This window comes from Tachyglossus aculeatus, unplaced genomic scaffold, assembly GCF_015852505.1.
Source record: "Tachyglossus aculeatus isolate mTacAcu1 unplaced genomic scaffold, mTacAcu1.pri scaffold_101_arrow_ctg1, whole genome shotgun sequence".
Taxonomy (NCBI): Eukaryota; Metazoa; Chordata; class Mammalia; order Monotremata; family Tachyglossidae; genus Tachyglossus; species Tachyglossus aculeatus.
This window is the reverse complement of record NW_024044842.1, coordinates 2,192,756-2,215,382: the sequence shown is the minus strand read 5'-3', so window position 1 is coordinate 2,215,382 and position 22,627 is coordinate 2,192,756. Positions and strand designations below refer to the sequence as shown.

Here is a 22,627-nt window from a genome sequence, read left to right as displayed (position 1 = left end):
TCCTTTATCTACCCCAGTGCTTGGCATACAGGAAGTGTGTAACAGATACTAGCATTCTCATGAATTATAATAAAATATCAACGAGTGGCGAGAGCGTAAAGCATTCCGCTAGCGGTGGAAATATCAGTGACATAGAACAGGGCTTTGCACATAATAATAATAATAATAATAATAATAATAATAATAATGGCTTTTATTAAGTGCTTACTATGTGCAAAGCACTGTTCTAAGCGCTGGGGAATTAGTGGTGGAAATATCAGTGCTTTGCACGTAGTAAACGCTTAATAAGTGTCATTATTATTATTATTATTATTATTATTATTATATTTGGACTGTTAGCCCCATGACCCAGGGATTTCGTCTGACAGTTATCTTGTATCTACCCCAGTGCTTGGCACACAGGAAGTGTGTAACAGATACTAGCATTCTCATGAATTATAATAAAATATCAACGAGTGGCGAGAGCGTAAAGCATTCCGCTAGCGGTGGAAATATCAGTGACATAGAACAGTGCTTTGCACATAGTAAGCGCTTAATAAATGCCATCATCATTATTGTTATTATCATATTTGGACTGTTAGCCCCATGACCCAGGGATTTGGTCTGACAATTATCCTGTATCTACCCCAGTGCTTGGCATACAGGAAGTGTGTAACCAATGCTATCATTCTCGTGAATTGTAATAGAATATCAACAAGTGGCAAGAGCGTAAAGCATTCCGCGAGCGGTGGAAATATCAGTGACATAGAACAGTGCTTTGCACATAATAATAATAATGATAATGGCATTTATTAAGCGCTTACTATGTGCAAAGCACTGTTCTAAGTGCTGGGGAATTAGTGGTGGAAATATCAGTGACATAGAACAGTGCTTTGCATGTAGTAAGCACTTAATAAATGCCTTCATCATTATTATTATTATTATTATCATATTTGGACTGTTAGCCCCACGACCCAGGGATTTGGTCTGACAATTATCTTGTATCTACCCCAGTGCTTGGCATACAGGAAGTGCGTAACAGATACTAGCATTCTCATGAATTATAATAAAATATCAACGAGTGGCGAGAGCGTAAAGCATTCCGCTAGCAGTGGAAATATCAGTGACATAGAACAGTGCTTTGCACATAATAATAATAATAATAATAATAATAATAATAGCATTTATTAAGCGCTTACTATGTGCAAAGCACTGTTCTAAGCACTGGAGAATTAGTGGTGGAAATATCAGTGACATAGAACAGTGCTTTGCACATAGTAAGCGCTTAATAAATGCCATCATCATTATTATTATTATCATATTTGGACTGTTAGCCCCATGACCCAGGGATTTGGTCTGACAATTATCCTGTATCTACCCCAGTGCTTGGCATACAGGAAGTGTGTAACAGATACTATCTTCTCATGAATTATAATAAAATATCAACGAGTGGCGAGAGCGTAAAGCATTCTGCTAGCGGTGGAAATATCAGCGACGGTCAAGTTAGCTCCTTTAAACCCCCTATCAATCAATCATTCAATCAATCAATCATTCAATCAATCAATCATTCAGTCAATCAATCATTCAATCAATCAATCAAACCCCTTGAGGTCTTACCATGTACAGAGCACTGAACTAAATGCTTGGGAGAGTCAATACAATAGAGTTGGTACAGACGTTCCTTGCCCACAGTGAGCTTATAGTCCACATTCTTCTTGACAACATAAGAAAGAAACCTTGATTCTGCAGAATCTGTAACAATGATAATAATAATAATAATAATAATAATAATAATAATAATAATAATAATAATGGCATTTATTAAGCACTGTTCTAAGCGCTGGGGAGGTTACAAGTCAGGTTATCCCACGGTGGGGGGGTGGGGGGGGAGCTCACAGTCTTAATCCCCATTTTACAGATGAGGCAACTGAGGCACAGAGACGTTAAGTGACTTGCCCAAAGTCCCACAGCTGACAGTTGGCGGAGGCAGCATTTGAACCCGTGACCTCTAACTCCAAAGCCGGTGTTCTTTCCTCTGAGCTGTATAGGGAGTTGCGGTGTCTTGTTTTTCTTCAGCTCCGGTTCCTCTGAGAACCGGTGGGGAACTCTCTTGGGAATTTTTAAATGCCGGAGAATTCCTCTTCTTCTCCTGATCCCTAAGGAAGAATCCTTTCCCTGCTACTCCACAATCCCTGGGATTAGTCTATCAGTGGTATATACGGAGTGTTTCCCGTGTGCATAACACTGTGCTCAGCATTTGGGAGAATAGTAAGCCAGATAACGTCTTTATTAAGCACCCCTGGGGTGAATACCAAGGGGTGAATAATTGGAGAAGCAGCGTGGTTCAGTGGAAAGAGCCTGGGCTTTGGAGTCAGAGGTCCTGGGTTCAAATCCCGGCTCCACCACTTATCAGCTGTGTGACTTTGGGCAAGTCACTTAACTTCTCTGGGCCTCAGTCCCCTCATCTGGAAAATGGGGATGAAGACAGTGAGCCCCCCGTGGAACAACCTGATCACCTTCTTAACCTCCCCAGTGCTTAGAACGGTGCTTTCCATATAGTAAGCACTTAATAAATGCTACCATTATTATTATTATTAATAACACCATTGACGTTCATTTAAAGAATACATTTAAGCTTCGTATTCATGTGGCATTTGCTGAGCGCTTGCTAGGCATCAAGCTTAATAAATGCTACCATTATTATTATTATTATTAATAACACCGTTGACGTTCATTTAAAGAAAACATTTAAGCTTCGTATTCATGTGGCATTTGCTGAGCGCTTACTAGGCGTCAAGCTTAATAAATGCTACCATTATTATTATTATTATTAATAACACCGTTGACGTTCATTTAAAGAATACATTTAAGCTTCGTATTCACGTGGCATTTGCTGAGCGCTTGCTAGGCGTCAAGCTTAATAAATGCTACCATTATTATCATTATTATTATTAATAACACCGTTGACGTTCATTTAAAGAATACATTTAAGCTTCGTATTCATGTGGCATTTGCTGAGCGCTTACTAGGCGTCAAGCTTAATAAATGCTACCATTATTATTATTATTATTAATAACACCGTTGACATTCATTTAAAGAATGCATTTAAGCTTTAATTTATTTAATTTATTTATTCATTATTCATTATTTATTTATTTATTTATTATTTATTTATTTAATACATTCATGTGGCATTTGCTGAGCGCTTACTAGGCGTCAAGCCCCATTCTGCGAGGAGCGGTAAACAACAGCTAATCGGGTTCGACACAGTCCCGGTCCCACACGGGGATCACGGTCTAATTAGGAGGGAGAGCAGGTTACGATAAGAATACTCACTGTGGTGATTTGTTAAGCGCTTACTATGTGCCAGGCACTGTACTAAGCGCTAGAGTAGAGACAAGATTAACAGCTTGGAGGCAGTCCCTGTCCCACACAGGGCTCCCCGTCTCAATCCCCATTTTAAAGATGATATTTTTTAATGGCATTTATTAAGCGCTTACTGTGTGCAGAGCACTGTTCTAAGCGCTGGGGAGGTTCCAAGGTGATCAGGTTGTCCCACGGGGGGCTCACAGTCGCCATCCCCATTTTCCAGATGAGGGAACCGAGGCCCAGAGAAGCGAAGCGACTTGCCCGAAGTGAGCGCTTGCTCTGTGCAGAGCACCATACTAAGCGCTTGGGAAGTACAAATTGGCAACATATAGAGACAGTCCCTACCCACAGTCTAAAAGGAATAATGATAATGAGGAATAATAATCATTATTATTATTATTATGGTGATTATCCCGGCCAAACAGGGCCGGCCTAGCTCTCCCCAGAATCCACGGAGGGAAGGGTCAGGGGAGCCGGGTCGCACACGAAGAAGTAAGGCCTGAGGGGGCCGGAGAAGGATTGGGAGAAAGTGTAGACGTGGGCTCCGGTGGTGGCGTCGTAGAAGGAGATCTCTCCGGCCTCGTAGTCCAGGAAAACGCCCATCCTTCCGGGTCGTTGTCCCCGGATGACGGGGATGGAGGAAGAGGAGAGGACCATGTATCCGTTCCCCTTCAGCAGCCACACGGCCCAGACGCCATTCTCAGGGGACTGGGAGGCCTCCCCCTTCCGCGGGGCCGACTCCCGGCAGACCCCCAGCCCCCACTCGGCCCGGCTTTCCATGGCCACCTCCCAGTAGCGTCGCCCGGAGTCGAAGCCTTCCCTTCCCAGGACGCAGGGCCAGGTGTCGAACCGTCCGGCCGTGTCCGGCACCTCCCGCCACGCGTCTCCGTCCCGCACGCTCCGCAGGTCGTCGGTCAGGATGAGGGTGGGGTGCGCCGTCTCCGGGTCCAGGGTGACGTCCTCTAGGGAGCGAGAGGGCCGGAGCCAGGGTCAAAGGTCATTCCCCCTCCCTCAGACTGGACTGGGAAAAGCCCTCCATCCATCCATCCATCCATCCGTCCATCCATCCATCTATCCACCCATCCATCCGTCGGCCGGTGGTCTTTATTAGGCGCTTACTGCGTACAGATAATAATAATAATGTTGGCATTTGTTAAGCGCTTACTATTTGCAAAACACTGTTCTAAGCGCAGATGAGGTCGTCCCACGTGAGGAAACTGAGGCAGACGAGCCGTGGGCCGCGCCGGAGCCCGTGGTCCAGCCCGAGGCGGCCCAACAGGAAGAGACCGTGGGCGCCGGACCCCTAAATCTCCGGGCCTCCCTCTCACCCCTCTCCCTTTTGTTAATAAATCGATTCCGACCTGCCCGCCGCTTCAATCAATCAATCAATCGTATTTATTGGGCGCTTACTGTGTGCAGAGCACTGTACTAAGCTCTTGGGAAGTCCAAGTTGGCAACATCTAGAGACGGTCCCTACCCAACAGTGGGCTCACGGTCTAAAAGGGGGAGACAGAGAACAAAACCAAATGCCCAAAGGGAGGAGAGCCAAGTGGAAATGATGCAGAAAGGAGAAGAAATTATCATCGTCATCATCAATCATATTTATTGAGCGCTTACTGTGTGCAGAGCACTGTACTAAGCGCTTTGGAAGAACAAGTTAGCAACATATAGAGACAGTCCCTACCCAACAGTGGGCTCACAGTCTAAAAGGGGGAGACAGAGAACAAAACCAAATGCCCAAAGGGAGGAGAGCCAAGTGTTAATGATGCAGAAAGGAGAAGAAATTATCATCGTCATCATCAATCGTATTTATTGAGCGCTTACTGTGTGCAGAGCACTGTACTAAGCGCTTTGGAAGAACAAGTTAGCAACATATAGAGACAGTCCCTACCCAACAGTGGGCTCACAGTCTAAAAGGGGGAGACAGAGAACAAAACCAAATGCCCAAAGGGAGGAGAGCCAAGTGTTAATGATGCAGAAAGGAGAAGAAATTATCATCGTCATCATCAATCATATTTATTGAGCGCTTACTGTGTGCAGAGCACTGTACTAAGTGCTTGGGAAGTCCAAGTTAGCAACATATAGAGACAGCCCCTACCCAACAGTGGGCTCACAGACAGAGAACAAAGCCAAGCATACTAACAAAATAAAATAAATAGAATAGATATGTACAAGTAAAATAAATAGAGTAATAAATATGTACAAACATATATACAGGTATATCATCATCAATCGTATTTATTGAGCGCTTACTGTGTGCAGAGCACTGTACTAAGCGCTTACAGGTTAAATTACAGGTACATTACAGGTAAGGGCACAAATAAAGTGGGGCTGAGAGTGGGCTGAACGCTAAACGCCCAAAGGGAGGAGAGCCAAGTGGAAATGATGCAGAAAGGAGAGGGATTTGGAGGAAAGAGCGTTTAATCGGGACTGGCCTCTTGAATCAATCAATCAATCATATTTATTGAGCGCTTACTATGTGCAGAGCACTGTACTAAGCGCTTGGGAAGTACAAATTGGCAACATATAGAGACAGTCCCTACCCAACATTGGGCTCACAGTCTAAAAGGGGGAAGGAGATGTGACCTTAATAAGACTATGAAAGAAACCGGAGTGGCAAACGGTCACTGGCCCCAATTTGAGCTCCCACTGGGAAATGGAAAAATCTCAGGAAGATTGATATCCCGGGCTGGGGCCGGGTGTAAAACCTAACTGCAGCAAGAGGGATTGCGGTTAGACGCCAGGAGGGCCTTCCCAAACCGGCGTGGCAAACGGTCACTGGCCCCAATTTGAGCTCCCACTGGGAAATGGAAAATGGAAATGGGAAAATGGGAAATGGGAAATGGAAAAATGGGAAATGGAAAAATCTCAGGAAGATTGATATCCCGGGCTGGGGACGGGTGTGAAACCTAACTGCAGCAAGAGGGATTGCGGTTAGACGCCAGGAAGGCCTTCCCAAACCGGCGTGGCAAACGGTCACTGGCCCCAATTTGAGCTCCCACTGGGAACTGGAAAATGGAAATGGGAAAATGGGAAATGGGAAATGGAAAAATCTCAGGAAGATTGATATCCCGGACTGGGGAGGGGTGTAAAACCTAACTGCAGCAAGAGGGGTTGTGGTTAGACGCCAGGAAGGCCTTCCCAAACCGGCGTGGCAAACGGTCACTGGCCCCAATTTGAGCTCCCACTGGGAAATGGAAAATGGAAATGGGAAAATGGGAAATGGGAAATGGAAAAATCTCAGGAAGATTGATATCCCGGACTGGGGACGGGTGTGAAACCTAACTGCAGCAAGAGGGATTGCGGTTAGACGCCAGGAAGGCCTTCCCAAACCGGCGTGGCAAACGGTCACTGGCCCCAATTTGAGCTCCCACTGGGAACTGGAAAATGGAAATGGGAAAATGGGAAATGGGAAATGGAAAAATGGGAAATGGGAAATGGAAAAATCTCAGGAAGATTGATATCCCGGGCTGGGGCCGGGTGTGAAACCTAACTGCAGCAAGAGGGATTGCGGTTAGACGCCAGGAAGGCCTTCCCAAACCGGCGTGGCAAACGGTCACTGGCCCCAATTTGAGCTCCCACTGGGAAATGGAAAAACCTCAGGAAGATTGATATCCCGGGCTGGGGCCGGGTGTGAAACCTAACTGCAGCAAGAGGGATTGCAGTTAGATGCCAGGAAGGCCTTCCCAAACCGGCGTGGCAAACGGTCACTGGCCCCAATTTGAGCTCCTACTGGGAAATGGAAAATGGAAATGGGAAAATGGGAAATGGAAAAATCTCAGGAAGATTGATATCCCGGACTGGGGAGGGGTGTAAAACCTAACTGCAGCAAGAGGGATTGCGGTTAGACGCCAGGAAGGCCTTCCCAAACCGGCGTGGCAAACGGTCACTGGCCCCAATTTGAGCTCCCACTGGGAAATGGAAAAACCTCAGGAAGACTGATATCCCGGGCTGGGGACAGGTGTGAAACCTAACTGCAGCAAGAGGGATTGCGGTTAGATGCCAGGAAGGCCTTCCCAAACCGGCATGGCAAACGGTCACTGGCCCCAATTTGAGCTCCTACTGGGAAATGGAAAATGGAAATGGGAAAATGGGAAATGGGAAATGGAAAAATGGGAAATGGGAAATGGAAAAATCTCAGGAAGATTGATATCCCGGGCTGGGGCCGGGTGTGAAACCTAACTGCAGCAAGAGGGATTGCGGTTAGACGCCAGGAAGGCCTTCCCAAACCGGCGTGGCAAACGGTCACTGGCCACAATTTGAGCTCCCATTGGGAAATGGAAAATGGAAATGGGAAAATGGAAAAATGGGAAATGGGAAATGGAAAAATCTCAGGAAGATTGATATCCCGGGCTGGGGAGGGGTGTAAAACCTAACTGCAGCAAGAGGGATTGCGGTTAGACGCCAGGAAGGCCTTCCCAAACCGGCGTGGCAAACGGTCACTGGCCCCAATTTGAGCTCCTACTGGGAAATGGAAAATGGAAATGGGAAAATGGGAAATGGGAAATGGAAAAATGGGAAATGGGAAATGGAAAAATCTCAGGAAGATTGATATCCCGGGCTGGGGAGGGGTGTAAAACCTAACTGCAGCAAGAGGGATTGCGGTTAGACGCCAGGAAGGCCTTCCCAAACCGGCGTGGCAAACGGTCACTGGCCCCAATTTGAGCTCCTACTGGGAAATGGAAAATGGAAATGGGAAAATGGGAAATGGGAAATGGAAAAATGGGAAATGGGAAATGGAAAAATCTCAGGAAGATTGATATCCCGGGCTGGGGAGGGGTGTAAAACCTAACTGCAGCAAGAGGGATTGCGGTTAGACGCCAGGAAGGCCTTCCCAAACCGGCGTGGCAAACGGTCACTGGCCCCAATCTGAGCTCCCACTGGGTAATGGAAAAATCTCAGGAAGATTGATATCCCAGGCTGGGGACAGGTGTGAAACCTAACTGAAGCAAGAGGGATTGCGGTTAGACGCCAGGAAGGCCTTCCCAAACCGGCGTGGCAAATGGTCACTGGCCCCAATTTGAGCTCCCACTGGGAAATGGAAAAACCTCAGGAAGACTGATATCCCGGGCTGGGGCCGGGTGTGAAACCTAACTGCAGCAAGAGGGATTGTGGTTAGACTCCAGGAAGGCCTTCCCAAGGGGCGGGCAGCTCCGCCAGGGGTGGGTTTGTCCCTAGAAACTGAGTCACTCCGTCTCCCTGCCCACCCACCCGGTTACCTCGGAATCGATTTAGCATTTCTCGGAGTCCAGGGACACAGCACGCGGTCCTCAAATCCGTGGAGATGGCTTCCGGGGGCTGCATCCCTGTCACCTCACTCCTAGAGGAAAGGTAATAATAATAATCATAAAACTGACGGGTAATAATAATAATCATCCTACTGATGGGATTTCTTTAGCGCTCTACTATGTGCCAAGCGCTGTGCTGGAGACAAGATTCTCAGGTCGGAGGCGTCCCCGTCCCACGCGGGGCTCTCAATCTCAATCCCCATTTTACAGACGAGGGAACTGAGGCCTAGAAGAGCGACTCCTCAGAGAAGCGGCGTGGCTCCGTGGAAAGCGCCCGGGCTTCGGAGCCAGAGGTGGTGGGTTCAAATCCCGACTCCGCCAGTTATCAGCTGGGTGACTTTGGGTAAGTCACTTCTCTGGGCCTCAGTGACCTCATCTGGAAAAGGGGGATTAAGATTGTGAGCCCCATGTGGGACAACCTGATCACCTTGTATCCCCCCCCAGCGCTTAGAACAGTGCTTTGCGCATAGTAAGCGCTTAACAAACACCACATGTTGCCAACCTGTACTTCCCAAGCGCTTAGTACAGTGCTCTGCACACAGTAAGCGCTCAATAAATACGATTGATTGATCGTGTTCAATAAATACGATTAATTGATTGATTGATTGATCATTATTATTATTATTATTATTCCCCAGGTCACACAAAAGACCGGTGGCGGGGCCAGGATTAGAACCCAGGTCCTCCTGGCTTCCGGGGCCGTGCTCAATCCACCCCGCCGTGCAATTCGTTTATATTCACGATGTGCGTATATCTATAATTCTTTTTCTTTATATTGATGCCGTCGATGCCCGTTTCTTTGTTTCCAATCGCATTTATTGAGCGCTTACGGTGTGCAGAGCACTGTACTAAGCGCTTGGGAAGGCCAAGTTGGCAACCTACAGAGACGGTCCCTACCCAACGGTCTAGAAGATTTGTTCTGACGTCCGTCTCCCCAACTTCCAGACCGTGAGCCCGCCGTGGGCAGGGATTGTCTGTATTTTTAGACTGTGAGCCCACTGTTGGGTAGGAACCGTCTCTATGTGTTGCCAATTTGTCCTTCCCAAGCGCTTAGTACAGTGCTGTGCACATAGTAAGCGCTCAATAAATACGATTGATGATGATGATGATGACTTGTTGCCGAATTGTACTTTCCAAGCGCTCAGTCCGGCGCTCGGCACACGGTAAGCGCTCAGTAAATACGACCGAATGACTGAACGAACGCTGCGTCTACTAGGTGTGAGCCCATGCCTCCCGCCAGTCCGTCTGGATTTTTCCACCCGTCCGTCCTGGGAAGTCTCCCCTCATTCCCACCCTTTCTCCCAGGTCAAACGCTGAACTTACCTGCTCAGGGCGTCTCTCACATCCTGAAGGGGAAAGGAAGACACAGGGCGGTCAGCTTCGGCCCTTCACGGTTCCCTCTGGCCTTCCCAAGCGCTTAGTCCAGTGCTCTGCACACAGTAAGCGCTCAATAAATACGACCGAATGAATGATTGTGGGCAGTGTATCTCTTTATTGTTGGATTGTACTCTCCCAAGCGCTTAGTACAGTGCTCTCAGTACAGACGATCTGACTGACTTGCCCTAATCCTTTCTCTGAGTTGCAGTGGGAAGGACTGTGAGCCCACTGTTGGGTAGGGACCGTCTCTAGATGCTGCCGACTTGGACTTCCCAAGCGCCTAGTACAGTGCTCTGCGCACAGGAAGCGCTCAATAAATACGATTGAATGAATGAATGAATGAACGAAAGGACGGAGGTTAGACAGAAGGGGACTCTGGGCAAGTCACTTCCCTCCTCTGGGCCTCAGTTCCCTCATCTGTAAAGTGGGGATGACGACTGTGAGCTCCACGTGGGACAACCTGATTACCTTGTATCTACCCCAGCGCTTAGAACAGTGCTTTGCACATAGTAAGCGCTTAACAAATACCATTATTATTATTATTCTCTGGGCCTCAGTTCCCTCATCTGTAAAGTGGGGATGAAGACGGTGAGCCCCCCGTGGGACAACCTGATCCCCTTGTAACCTCCCCCAGCGTTTAGAACAGTGCTTTGCACATAGTAAGCGCTTAATAAATGCCATCTTTATTATTATTATTATTACATGTCTGCTGTGTGACCTTGGGCAAGTCACTTCACTTCTCTGAGCCTCAGTGACCTCATCTGGAAAATGGGGATTGAGACTGTGAGCCCCATGAGGGACAACCTGATAATCTTGTCACCTCCCCAGCGCTTAGAACAGCGCTTTGCACATAGTAAGCGCTTAATAAATGCCATTATTATTATTATTACATGCCTGCTGTGTGAGCTTGGGCAAGTCACTTCGCTTCTCTGGGCCTCAGTTCCCTCATCTGGAAAATGGGGATTGAGACTGTGAGCCCCATGAGGGACAACTGATAATCTTGCAACCTCCCCAGCGCTTAGAACAGTGCTTTGCACATAGTAAGCGCTTAATAAATGCCATTATTATTATTACATGTCTGCTGTGTGACCTTGGGCAAGTCACTTCGCTTCTCTGGGCCTCAGTTCCCTCATCTGGAAAATGGGGATTGAGACTGTGAGCCCCATGAGGGACAACTGATAATCTTGCAACCTCCCCAGCGCTTAGAACAGTGCTTTGCACATAGTAAGCACTTAATAAATGCCATTATTATTATTATTACATGCCTGCTGTGTGACCTTGGGCAAGTCACTTCGCTTCTCTGGGCCTCAGTGACCTCATCTGGAAAATGGGGATGATGACTGTGAGCCCCACGGGGGACAACTTGATCACCTTGTATCTCCCCCCCAGCGCTTAGAACAGTGCTGTGCACATAGTAAGCGCTTGACAAATGCCATTATTATTATTATTATTATTATTATTATCCATCCATTCAATTGTATTTATTGAGCGCTCACTATACTATGAGTTTGGGAACCGGTCCCTCCCCAACAACGGGCTCGCAGTCTCGAAGCGGGAGACGGACGACGAGCCCAAACACGCGGACGGGCGTCAAGTCGCCGAGTCTTCCTCCCTCCGCCCCCAGCTGTTCCATCGTCCTCGCCCGAGCGCTTAGGACAGTGCTCCGCGCACCGAGCGCTCAATAAATAATCATCATCAGCGTCGTATTTATTGAGCGCTTACTAAGCGCTTGGGAAGTACAAATTGGCAACATATAGAGACAGTCCCTGCCCAACAGTGGGCTCACAGTCTAAAAGAAATAATAATAATAATAATAATAATGGTATTTCTTAAGCGCTTACTCAGTGGAAAGAGCCCGGGCTTTGGAGTCAGAGGTCAGGGGTTCGAATCCCGGCTCCGCCACATGTCTGCTGTGTGACCTTGGGCAAGTCACTTCACTTCTCTGAGCCTCAGTTCCCTCATCTGTAAAATGGGGATGAAGACTGTGAGCCCCACGCGGGACAACCTGATCACTTTGTATCCCCCCAAGCGCTTAGAACAGTGCTTTGCACATAGTAAGCGCTTAACAAATGCCAACATTATTATTATTATTATTATTATTATGTGCCAAGCGCTGGGGAGGTTACACGGTGATCAGGTTGTCCCACAGAGGGGCTCACGGTCTTAATCCCCATTTGACAGATGAGGGAACTGAGGCCCAGAGAAGTGAAGTGACTTGCCCAAAGCCACCCAGCTGACAAGTGGATTTGAACCCATGACGTCTGACTCCAAAGCCCGGGCTCTTTCCACCGAGCCACGCTGCTTCTCCCAAATAAACGCTTTTAGGCTTTTAGGCCGCGAGCCCACTGTTGGGTAGGGGCCGTCTCTAGATGTTGCCGATTTGTCCTTCCCAAGCGCTTAGTACAGTGCTCCGCACACAGTAAGCGCTCAATAAGTACGATTGATGATGATCAATGCTTAATATAAATGCAACCGACGGGCCGACGGACCGGACCGGCTTGGGTCCGTCCAGTCCGCAGGGCTCACCCGGAGCAGGGCCGGAGCCGGGCGTCTACACCGGTCCTCCAGCTCCCTGACCCGCTCCTTCAGGGAACGGTTGCGTTGGGTCAGCCGGGCCCGGCTGTCCCGCAGCTTCCGAAGGGTTTCCCGCTCTTCCTCCTCCAGCCTCCGCAGCTGCAGCTGCTCCTCGGAAGCCAGGAATTCCCGCTGCTTCTCGAACTCCGACGCGACCCTCCGACGGTGGGCTTCCACCTTGTCCTGCGTGACGGAAAAAGCATCGAGCACGCGGCTCAGCGGAAATCAATCAATCGTATTTATTGAGCGCTTACTGTGTGCAGAGCACTGGACTAAGCGCTTCTAATAAGAAGAGCAGCATTTATTAAGAGCTTACTATGTGATCAGGTTGTCCCACGGGGGGCTCACAGTCTTCATCCCCATTTTATAGATGGGGTCACTGAGGCCCAGAGAAGGTAAGAAAGCACTGTTCAGGTTACGAGGTGATCAGGTTGTTCCATGAGGGGCTCACAGTCTTCACCCCCATTTTATAGACGGGGTCACTGAGGCCCAGAGAAGTTAAGAAAGCACTGTTCAGGTTACGAGGTGATCAGGTTGTCCCACGGGGGGCTCACAGTCTTCATCCCCATTTTATAGGCGGGGTCACTGAGGCCCAGAGAAGTTAAGAAAGCACTGTTCAGGTTACAAGGTGATCAGGTTGTCCCACGAGGGGCTCACAGTCTTCACCCCCATTTTATAGACGGGGTCACTGAGGCCCAGGGAAGTTAAGAAAGCACTGTTCAGGGTACGAGGTGATCAGGTTGTCCCACGGGGGGCTCACAGTCTTCACCCCCATTTTATAGATGGGGTCACTGAGGCCCAGAGAAGTTAAGAAAGCACTGTTCAGGTTACGAGGTGATCAGGTTGTCCCACGGGGGGCTCACAGTCTTCACCCCCATTTTATAGATGGGGTAACTGAGGCCCAGAGAAGTTAAGAAAGCACTGTTCAAGTTACAAGGTGATCAGGTTGTCCCACGGCGAGCTCACAGTCTTCATCCCCATTTTATAGATGGGGTAACTGAGGCCCAGAGAAGTTAAGAAAGCGCTGTTCAGGTTACAAGGTGATCAGGTTGTCCCACGGGGTGCTCACAGTCTTCACCCCCATTTTATAGATGGGGTCACTGAGGCCCAGGGAAGTTAAGAAAGCACTGTTCAGGGTACGAAGTGATCAGGTTGTCCCACGGGGGGCTCACAGTCTTCATCCCCATTTTATAGATGGGGTCACTGAGGCCCAGAGAAGTTAAGAAAGCACTGTTCAGGTTACAAGGTGATCAGGTTGTCCCACGGGGGGCTCACAGTCTTCATCCCCATTTTATAGATGGGGTAACTGAGGCCCAGAGAAGTTAAGAAAGCACTGTTCAGGGTACGAGGTGATCAGGTTGTCCCACGGGGGGCTCACAGTCTTCACCCCCATTTTATAGATGGGGTCACTGAGGCCCAGAGAAGTTAAGAAAGCACTGTTCAGGGTACGAGGTGATCAGGTTGTCCCACGGGGGGCTCACAGTCTTCACCCCCATTTTATAGACGGGGTCACTGAGGCCCAGAGAAGTTAAGAAAGCACTGTTCAGGTTACGAGGTGATCAGGTTGTCCCACGGGGGGCTCACAGTCTTCACCCCCATTTTATAGATGGGGTCACTGAGGCCCAGAGAAGTTAAGAAAGCACTGTTCAGGTTACGAGGTGATCAGGTTGTCCCACGGGGGGCTCACAGTCTTCACCCCCATTTTATAGATGGGGTCACTGAGGCCCAGAGAAGTTAAGAAAGCACTGTTCAGGGTACGAGGTGATCAGGTTGTCCCACGGGGTGCTCACAGTCTTCACCCCCATTTTATAGACGGGGTCACTGAGGCCCAGAGAAGGTAAGAAAGCACTGTTCAGGTTACGAGGTGATCAGGTTGTCCCACGGGGGGCTCACAGTCTTCACCCCCATTTTATAGATGGGGTCACTGAGGCCCAGAGAAGTTAAGAAAGCGCTGTTCAGGGTACGAGGTGATCAGGTTGTCCCACGGGGGGCTCACAGTCTTCATCCCCATTTTATAGATGGGGTCACTGAGGCCCAGAGAAGGTAAGAAAGCACTGTTCAGGTTACGAGGTGATCAGGTTGTTCCATGAGGGGCTCACAGTCTTCATCCCCATTTTATAGATGGGGTCACTGAGGCCCAGAGAAGTTAAGAAAGCACTGTTCAGGTTACGAGGTGATCAGGCTGTCCCACGGGGGGCTCACAGTCTTCACCCCCATTTTATAGATGGGGTCACTGAGGCCCAGAGAAGGTAAGAAAGCACTGTTCAGGGTACGAGGTGATCAGGTTGTCCCACGGGGGGCTCACAGTCTTCACCCCCATTTTATAGATGGGGTAACTGAGGCCCAGAGAAGTTAAGAAAGCACTGTTCAGGTTACGAGGTGATCAGGTTGTCCCACGGGGGGCTCACAGTCTTCACCCCCATTTTATAGATGGGGTCACTGAGGCCCAGAGAAGTTAAGAAAGCACTGTTCAGGTTACGAGGTGATCAGGTTGTCCCACGGGGGGCTCACAGTCTTCACCCCCATTTTATAGATGGGGTCACTGAGGCCCAGAGAAGTTAAGAAAGCGCTGTTCAGGTTATGAGGTGATCAGGTTGTCCCACGGGGTGCTCACAGTCTTCATCCCCATTTTATAGATGGGGTAACTGAGGCCCAGAGAAGTGAAGCGACTTGCCCAAAGTCACCCAGCTGACAAGTGGCAGAGCTGGGATTTGAACCCGTGACCTGTGACTCCAAAGCCCGGGCTCTTTCCACTGAGCCCCGCTGCTTCTCTTGAGGCCGGGCTTTGGAGTCAGAGGGAATGGGTGTCAGCTTGTCAGCTGGGTGACTTCATGTCACTTCTCTGAGCCTCAGTTTCCTCATCTGGAAAATGGGGATGAAGACTGGGAGCCCCCCCATGGGACAACCTGATCTGGGTGACTTTGGGCAAGTCACTTCACTTCTCTGGGCCTCAGTTCCCTCATCTGGAAAATGGGGATGAAGACTGTGAGCCCCCCCGTGGGACAACCTGATCTGGGTGACTTTGGGCAAGTCACTTCACTTCTCTGGGCCTCAGTTCCCTCATCTGGAAAATGGGGATGAAGACTGTGAGCCCCTCGTGGGACAACCTGATCTGGGTGACTTTGGGCGACAACGAATGAGAATAGGAAATCGTGTTCAAGTCGCAGTGCTCTGCACATGGTAAGCGCTCAATAAATGCGACTGAATGAATGAGAATAGGAAATCGTCAAGTCACAGTGCTCTGCACATGGTAAGCACTCAATAAATACGATTGAATGAATGAGAATAGGAAATCATCTTCAAGTCACAGTGCTCTGCACACAGTAAGCGCTCAATAAATACGATTGAATGACTGAGAATAGGAAATCATCTTCAAGTCACAGTGCTCTGCACACGGTAAGCGCTCAATAAATACGATTGAATGAATGAGAATAGGAAATCGTCTTCAAGGCACAGTGCTCTGCACACAGTAAGCGCTCAATAAATGCGACAATGAATGAGAATAGGAAATCGTCTTCAAGTCACAGTGCTCTGCGCACGGTAAGCGCTCAATAAATACGATTGAATGAATGAGAATAGGAAATCGTCTTCAAGTCACAGTGCTCTGCACACAGTAAGCGCTCAATAAATATAACAATGAATGAGAATAGGAAATTGTCTTCAAGTCACAGTGCTCTGCACACGGTAAGCACTCAATAAATGCGACTGAATGGATGAGAATAGGAAATCGTCTTCAAGTCACAGTGCTCTGCACATGGTAAGCGCTCAATAAATGCGACTGAATGAATGAGAATAGGAAATCATCTTCTAGTCACAGTGCTCTGCACATGGTAAGCGCTCAATAAATGCGACTGAATGAATGAGAATAGGAAATCATCTTCAAGTCACAGTGCTCTGCACACGGTAAGCGCTCAATAAATACAACAATGAATGAGAATAGGAAATCGTCTTCAAGTCACAGTGCTATGCACGCAGTAAGTGCTCAATAAATAGGACTGAATGAATGAGAATAGGAAATTGTCTTCAAGTCACAGTGCTCTGCTCGCAGTAAGTGCTCAATAAATACGACTGAATGAATGAGAATAGGAAATCGTGTTCATCACAGTGCTCTGCACACGGTAAGCGCTCAATAAATATGACTGAATGGATGAGAATAGGAAATCGTCTTCAAGTCACAGTGCTCTGCACACGGTAAGCGCTCAATAAATACGACAATGAATGAGAATAGGAAATCGTCTTCAAGTCACAGTGCTATGCACGCAGTAAGTGCTCAATAAATAGGACTGAATGAATGAGAATAGGAAATTGTCTTCAAGTCACAGTGCTCTGCACACGGTAAGCGCTCAATAAATACGACTGAATGAAGGAGAATAGGAAATCGTCTTCAAGTCACAGTGCTCTGCACATGGTAAGCGCTCAATAAATACAATTGAATGAGAATAGGAAATCGTCTTCAAGTCACAGTGCTCTGCACATGGTAAGCGCTCAATAAATACAACTGAATGAATGAGAATAGGAAATTGTCTTCAAGTCACAGTGCTCTGCACACGGTGAGCGCTCAATAAATATGACAATGAACAAGAATAGGACATTGTCTTCAAGTCACAGTGCTCTGCACACAGTAAGCGCTCAATAAATAGATTGAATGAATGAGAATAGGAAATCATCTTCAAATCACAGTGCTCTGCACACAGTAAGTGCTCAATAAATACGATTGAATGAACGAGAATAGAAAATCGTCTTCAAGTCACAGTGCTCTGCACACGGTAAGCGCTCAATAAATACGACTGAATGAACGAGAATAGGAAATTGTCTTCAAGTCACAGTGCTCTGCTCGCAGTAAGTGCTCAATAAATACGACTGAATGAATGAGAATAGGAAATCGTGTTCATCACAGTGCTCTGCACACGGTAAGCGCTCAATAAATACGACTGAATGAAGGAGAATAGGAAATCGTCTTCAAGTCACAGTGCTCTGCACACGGTAAGCGCTCAATAAATACGACTGAATGGAGAATAGGAAATCGTCCTCAAGTCACAGTGTTCTGCACACAGTAAGCGCTCAATAAATATAACAATGAATGAGAATAGGAAATTGTCTTCAAGTCACAGTGCTCTGCACACGGTAAGCACTCAATAAATACGACTGAATGGATGAGAATAGGAAATCGTCTTCAAGTCACAGTGCTCTGCACATGGTAAGCGCTCAATAAATGCGACTGAATGAATGAGAATAGGAAATCATCTTCTAGTCACAGTGCTCTGCACATGGTAAGCGCTCAATAAATACGATTGAATGAATGAGAATAGGAAATCGTCTTCAAGTCACAGTGCTCTGCACACGGTAAGCGCTCAATAAATACAACAATGAATGAGAATAGGAAATCGTCTTCAAGTCACAGTGCTATGCACGCAGTAAGTGCTCAATAAATAGGACTGAATGAATGAGAATAGGAAATTGTCTTCAAGTCACAGTGCTCTGCTCGCAGTAAGTGCTCAATAAATACGACTGAATGAATGAGAATAGGAAATCGTGTTCATCACAGTGCTCTGCACACGGTAAGCGCTCAATAAATACGACTGAATGAAGGAGAATAGGAAATCGTCTTCAAGTCACAGTGCTCTGCACACAGTAAGCGTTCAATAAATATGATTGAATGAATGAGAATAGGAAATCGTCTTCAAGTCAGTCAGTCATTTGAGCTAATCTATTCTCATTCATTCATTCATTCATCCATTCAATCGTATTTATTGAGTGCTTACCATGTGCAGAGCACTGTACTAAGCGCTTGGGAAGTCCAAGTTGCCAACAGATAGAGACGGTCCCTACCCGACAGCGGGCTCACGGTCTAGAAGGGGGAGACGGACAACAAAACAAAACCAATCAATCAATCGTATTTATTGAGCGCTTACTGTGTGCAGAGCACTGGACTAAAGCATGAAACACAGATGTAAAGGCATGGCTTCCCGAAAATGGGAATGAGTGGAAAGGAAAGGAAACTTTCTCGCGCTTCCTTGCCCAGATTTGGTGTGTGCTCGAATACCAACATGGGTGACCCTCTGCTCTACTTCTCTTGAACCACAGAAGTTGGTTCAAGAAGCGGTTAAGTCAAATATTTGGTCGAGAGTGAAGTAGTAACCGCCCTTCCAAATTTCTCCTACCCCTTCTCCCTTGAAATCTGTCCACGGGAACAGACTCCACGGAGTCTCCTACCTTCCACAAGACGGTTTTCTTCCCAACGCTGGCTTCCAAGTTGAGGCCCTTCTCCAGCTCCTGTCTCACGCGAGCCAGAGCCTCTTGGAGCCTGCCCTGCAGGAGAAAGAAATCAATAAATGGCCCTGCCATCCTCCCTGCACGATTATTTTTTAAAATATAAGGTATTTGTTAAGCGATGACTACGTGCCAAACACTGTAATAATAATAATGATGGCATTTATTAAGCGCTTACTATGTGCACTGGGGAGGTGACAAGGTGATCAGGTTGTCCCTCCGGGGGGCTCACGGTTTTCATCCCCATTTTACAGATGAGGGAACAGAGGGACAGAGAAGTGAAGTGACTTTCCCATGGTCACACAGCAGACATGTGGCAGAGCCGGGATTAGAACCCATGACCTCTGACTCCCAAACCCGGGCTCTTTCCACTAAGCCACGCTGCTTCTCAGTAGGGAGGAGAACAGGTATTGAATACCCGTTTGACAGAGGAGGAAACTGAGGCACGCAGAAGTTAAGGGGCTTGCCCAAGGTGTTAAAGCAGACAAGTGGCGGAGCCAAGATTTGAACCCAGGTCCTTTAACTCCCAGGTCCCTCCTCTTACTGTGAGCCCACTGTTGGGTAGGGACTGTCTCAATATGTTGCCAATTTGTACTTCCCAAGCGCTTAGTACAGTGCTCTGCACAAAGTAAGCGCTCAATAAATACGATTGATTGATTTCCACTAGGCTACACTGCTTTTTGAGGTCAACGGTGAGCATACATACACTTAGAGAGACTCAAACAGATAAAAAACAGCAGAAGCAACATGGCCCACTGGAACGAGTACAGGATCGGGAGTCAGGAGGCCTGGGTTCTAATCCTGCCATCTCGGCCATCCGCCTGCGGTGTGACCTAGGACAAGCCACTTAACTTCTCTGTGCCTCCATCCGTAAAATGGGAGTTCAATACCGGCTCCCCCTCCATCCTACTCCAGGGGACAGGGTCTGCGCCTCAGTTTCAAGTGAGGATTAAATAATTATTATTATTATTAATGATTGTCAAGTGAGGATTAATAATAATCAAGGGAGGATTAATAATAATCCCGTCAGGTGAGGATTAATAATAATAATGATGGCATTTATTAAGCGCTTACTCTGTGCAAAACACCGTTCTAAGCGCTGGGGAGGTTACAAGGTGATCAGGTTGTCCCACGGGGGGCTCACAGTCTTCACCCCCATTTTCCAGATGAGGTCACTGAGGCCCAGAGAAGTGAAGTGACTTGCCCAAAGTCACCCAGCTGACAATTGGTGGGAGCCGGGATTCAAACCCATGACCTCTGACTCCAAAGCCCAGCCTCTTTCCACTGAACCACTCCGCTCAGTGAAATGACTTGCCCAAGATCACCCAGCAGACAAGGGACAGAGCCAGGATTAGAACGCTGGTCCTTCTGGAAAAGCAGCGTGGCTCAGCGGAAAGAGCCCGGCCTTGGGAGTCAGAGGTCATGGGTTCGAATCCCGGCTCTGCCACTTGTCAGCTGTGTGACCTTGGGCAGGCCACTTAACTCCTCCGGGCCTCCGTTACCTCGTCTGGAAAATGGGGATTAAGACTGCGAGCCCCAAGTGGGACAACCTGATCACCTTGTAGCCCCCCCAGCACTTAGAACAGTGCTGGGCACATAGTAAGCGCTTACCAAATACCGCCCTTATTATTCTGGCCCCCGGGCCCGTGTTCTAACGACTAGGCCACACCGCTTCAATCTTTACTGAATCTTGATCAATCTTGATCAATCTTTGAGAAGCAGCGTGGCTCAGTGAAAAGAGCCCGGGCTTTGGAGTCAGAGGTCATGGGTTCAAATCCCGGCTCCGCCACTTGTCAGCTGGGTGACTTTGGGCAAGTCGCTTCACTTCTCTGGGCCCCAGTTCCCTCATCTGTAAAATGGGGATGAAGACTGGGAGCCCCCCGAGGGACAACCTGATCACCTTGCCTCTCCCCCAGCGCTTAGAACAGTGCTTTGCACACAGTAAGCGCTTAATAGATGTCATCATCATCTCCATCCCCCCATCTCACCTCCTTCCCTTCCCCACAGCACCTGTATATACGTTTGTACATATTTATCACTCTATTGATCTATTTCTTTATCTTACTTGTACAAATCTATTCTATTCATTTTATTTTGTGAGTACGTTTGGTTTTGTTCTCCGTCTCCCCCCTTTTAGACTGTGAGCCCACTGTTGGGTAGGGACCGTCTCTAGATGTCGCCAACTTGGACTTCCCAAGCGCTTAGTACAGTGCTCTGCACATAGTAAGCGCTCAATAAATACGATTGATGATGACGATGATGACAGTAAGCGCTTAATAGATGCCATCATCATCTCCATCCCCCCATCTCACCTCCTTCCCTTCCCCACAGCACCTGCATATACGTTTGTACATATTTATTACTCTATTTATTTCTTTATCTTACTTGCACATATCTATTCTATTCATTTTATTTTGCGAGTACGTTTGCTTTTGTTCTCCGTCTCCCCCTTTTAGACCGTGAGCCCACTGTCGGGTCTAGATGTTGCCAACTTGGACTTCCCAAGGGCTTTAGTACGGTGCTCTGCACACAGTAGGCGCTCAATAAATACGATTGATTGATTGATTGATGATTGATTTAGCAACTAAACAAGGGCCGAGCGACCCGGGGGACCAAGAGCAGAGTAGCCATTCCTCAGCACCCGCCTCCGACCCATCCCAAGCGGAGCGACAGTCTGACCTTGTAGACCCCTGCGGCCTCCTCCAGCGGGGCCACGCTGTGATGGCGATGCTCTGGGGATTGCGGGCAGAGCGGGCAGAGGGGCCGTTGGTCCTGTTCGCAGAAGAGGCTGAAGCCCTGCCCGTGCTCCTCGCAGGTGATCCGCTCTCCCTCGGCCCCGGGGCACCGGGCCAGCTGCCTGATGGCGTCGACCACGCCGGCCAGCTGCCGGTTGGGCCGGAAGCCTCGCGGACTGAAAGGGGCCCGGCAGTGAGGACAGGGGTAGTGGGAGCCCCCCGGGCCGCCTTCCGATTTCTCGCAGAAGGCGGAGATGCACCTCCCGCAGAAGCTGTGGCCGCAGTCGACGCTGACCGGGTCCGACAGGAGGTCCAGGCAGATGAGGCAGGAGGCGTCCAGCTTCAGCCTCTCTTCCGGCCTAGTCGAGGCCATGGCCGCCTCTCGAGTCACTCATTTCCTTCATTCAATCCTATTTATTGAGCGCGTCACTCATTTCACTCACTCAATCCTATTTATGGAGCCCTTGCAGTGTGCAGAGCACTGTACTAAGCGCTTGGGGAGCCCAAGTTGGCAACCTATAGAGACAGTCCCGACCCAAAAGTGGGCTCTGTAGTAGCCCCGGGCACACCCTCAGCCTGGACCCTCTGATACCGGCTTCTGTTTTCAGTTGCCGGTCACTCCCTGTTCCAACAGAACACTCCCCTCTTCCAGACATGGGCGAAGGGGAAGACAAGAAGCGTATAATAATAATAATAATGGCATTTATTAAGCGCTTACTATGTACAAACCACTGTTCGAAGCGCTGGGGAGGTTGCAAGGCGATCAGGTTGTCCCACGGGGGGCTCCCAGTCTTCATCCCCGTTTGACAGATGAGGGAACTGAGGCCCAGAGAAGTGACGTGACGCGCCCAAAGTCACCCAGCTGACAATTGGCCGTGCCGGGATTTGAACCCATGAACTCGGACTCCAAAGCCCGGGCTCTGGCCGCTGATTCTCCTGTCGAAGCGGCGTGGCTCAGTGGCTGCACATTAATGATGTGCGTATATCTATAATTCTATTTATAGAATATATTCTATTCACGGGAAGCAGTGTGGC

The 22,627-nt window shown here is 48.4% G+C and overlaps 1 protein-coding gene across 1 annotated transcript; it reads right to left on the bottom strand.

The window, feature by feature from the left end:
* Positions 1-3,780: 3,780 nt before the first annotated feature.
* On the bottom strand, positions 3,781-21,965 carry TRIM58 (tripartite motif containing 58). Its single transcript, XM_038742234.1, has 6 exons — positions 21,537-21,965; positions 18,801-18,896; positions 12,540-12,770; positions 10,608-10,630; positions 8,568-8,668; positions 3,781-4,310 (listed from the first exon to the last, which is right to left on the bottom strand). Exons 1-6 carry the CDS (start codon positions 21,963-21,965, stop codon positions 3,781-3,783), a joined length of 1,410 nt encoding a protein of 469 aa, XP_038598162.1.
* Between the last annotated feature and the right edge of the window lie 662 nt (positions 21,966-22,627).

Excerpts from the sequence above, each read along its gene's own strand:
- TRIM58 (XM_038742234.1), bottom strand. The coding sequence starts at position 21,965 with ATGGCCTCGACTAGGCCGGAAGAGAGGCTGAAGCTGGACGCCTCCTGC. Across the intron at positions 12,771-18,800 it reads AGAAAACCGTCTTGTGGAAG|GACAAGGTGGAAGCCCACCG; the intron begins GTAGGAGACTCC and ends TCCGTCACGCAG. Across the intron at positions 10,631-12,539 it reads CGGCTCCGGCCCTGCTCCGG|GGGATCAGGTTGTCCCACGG; the intron begins GTGAGCCCTGCG and ends GGAGGTTACAAG.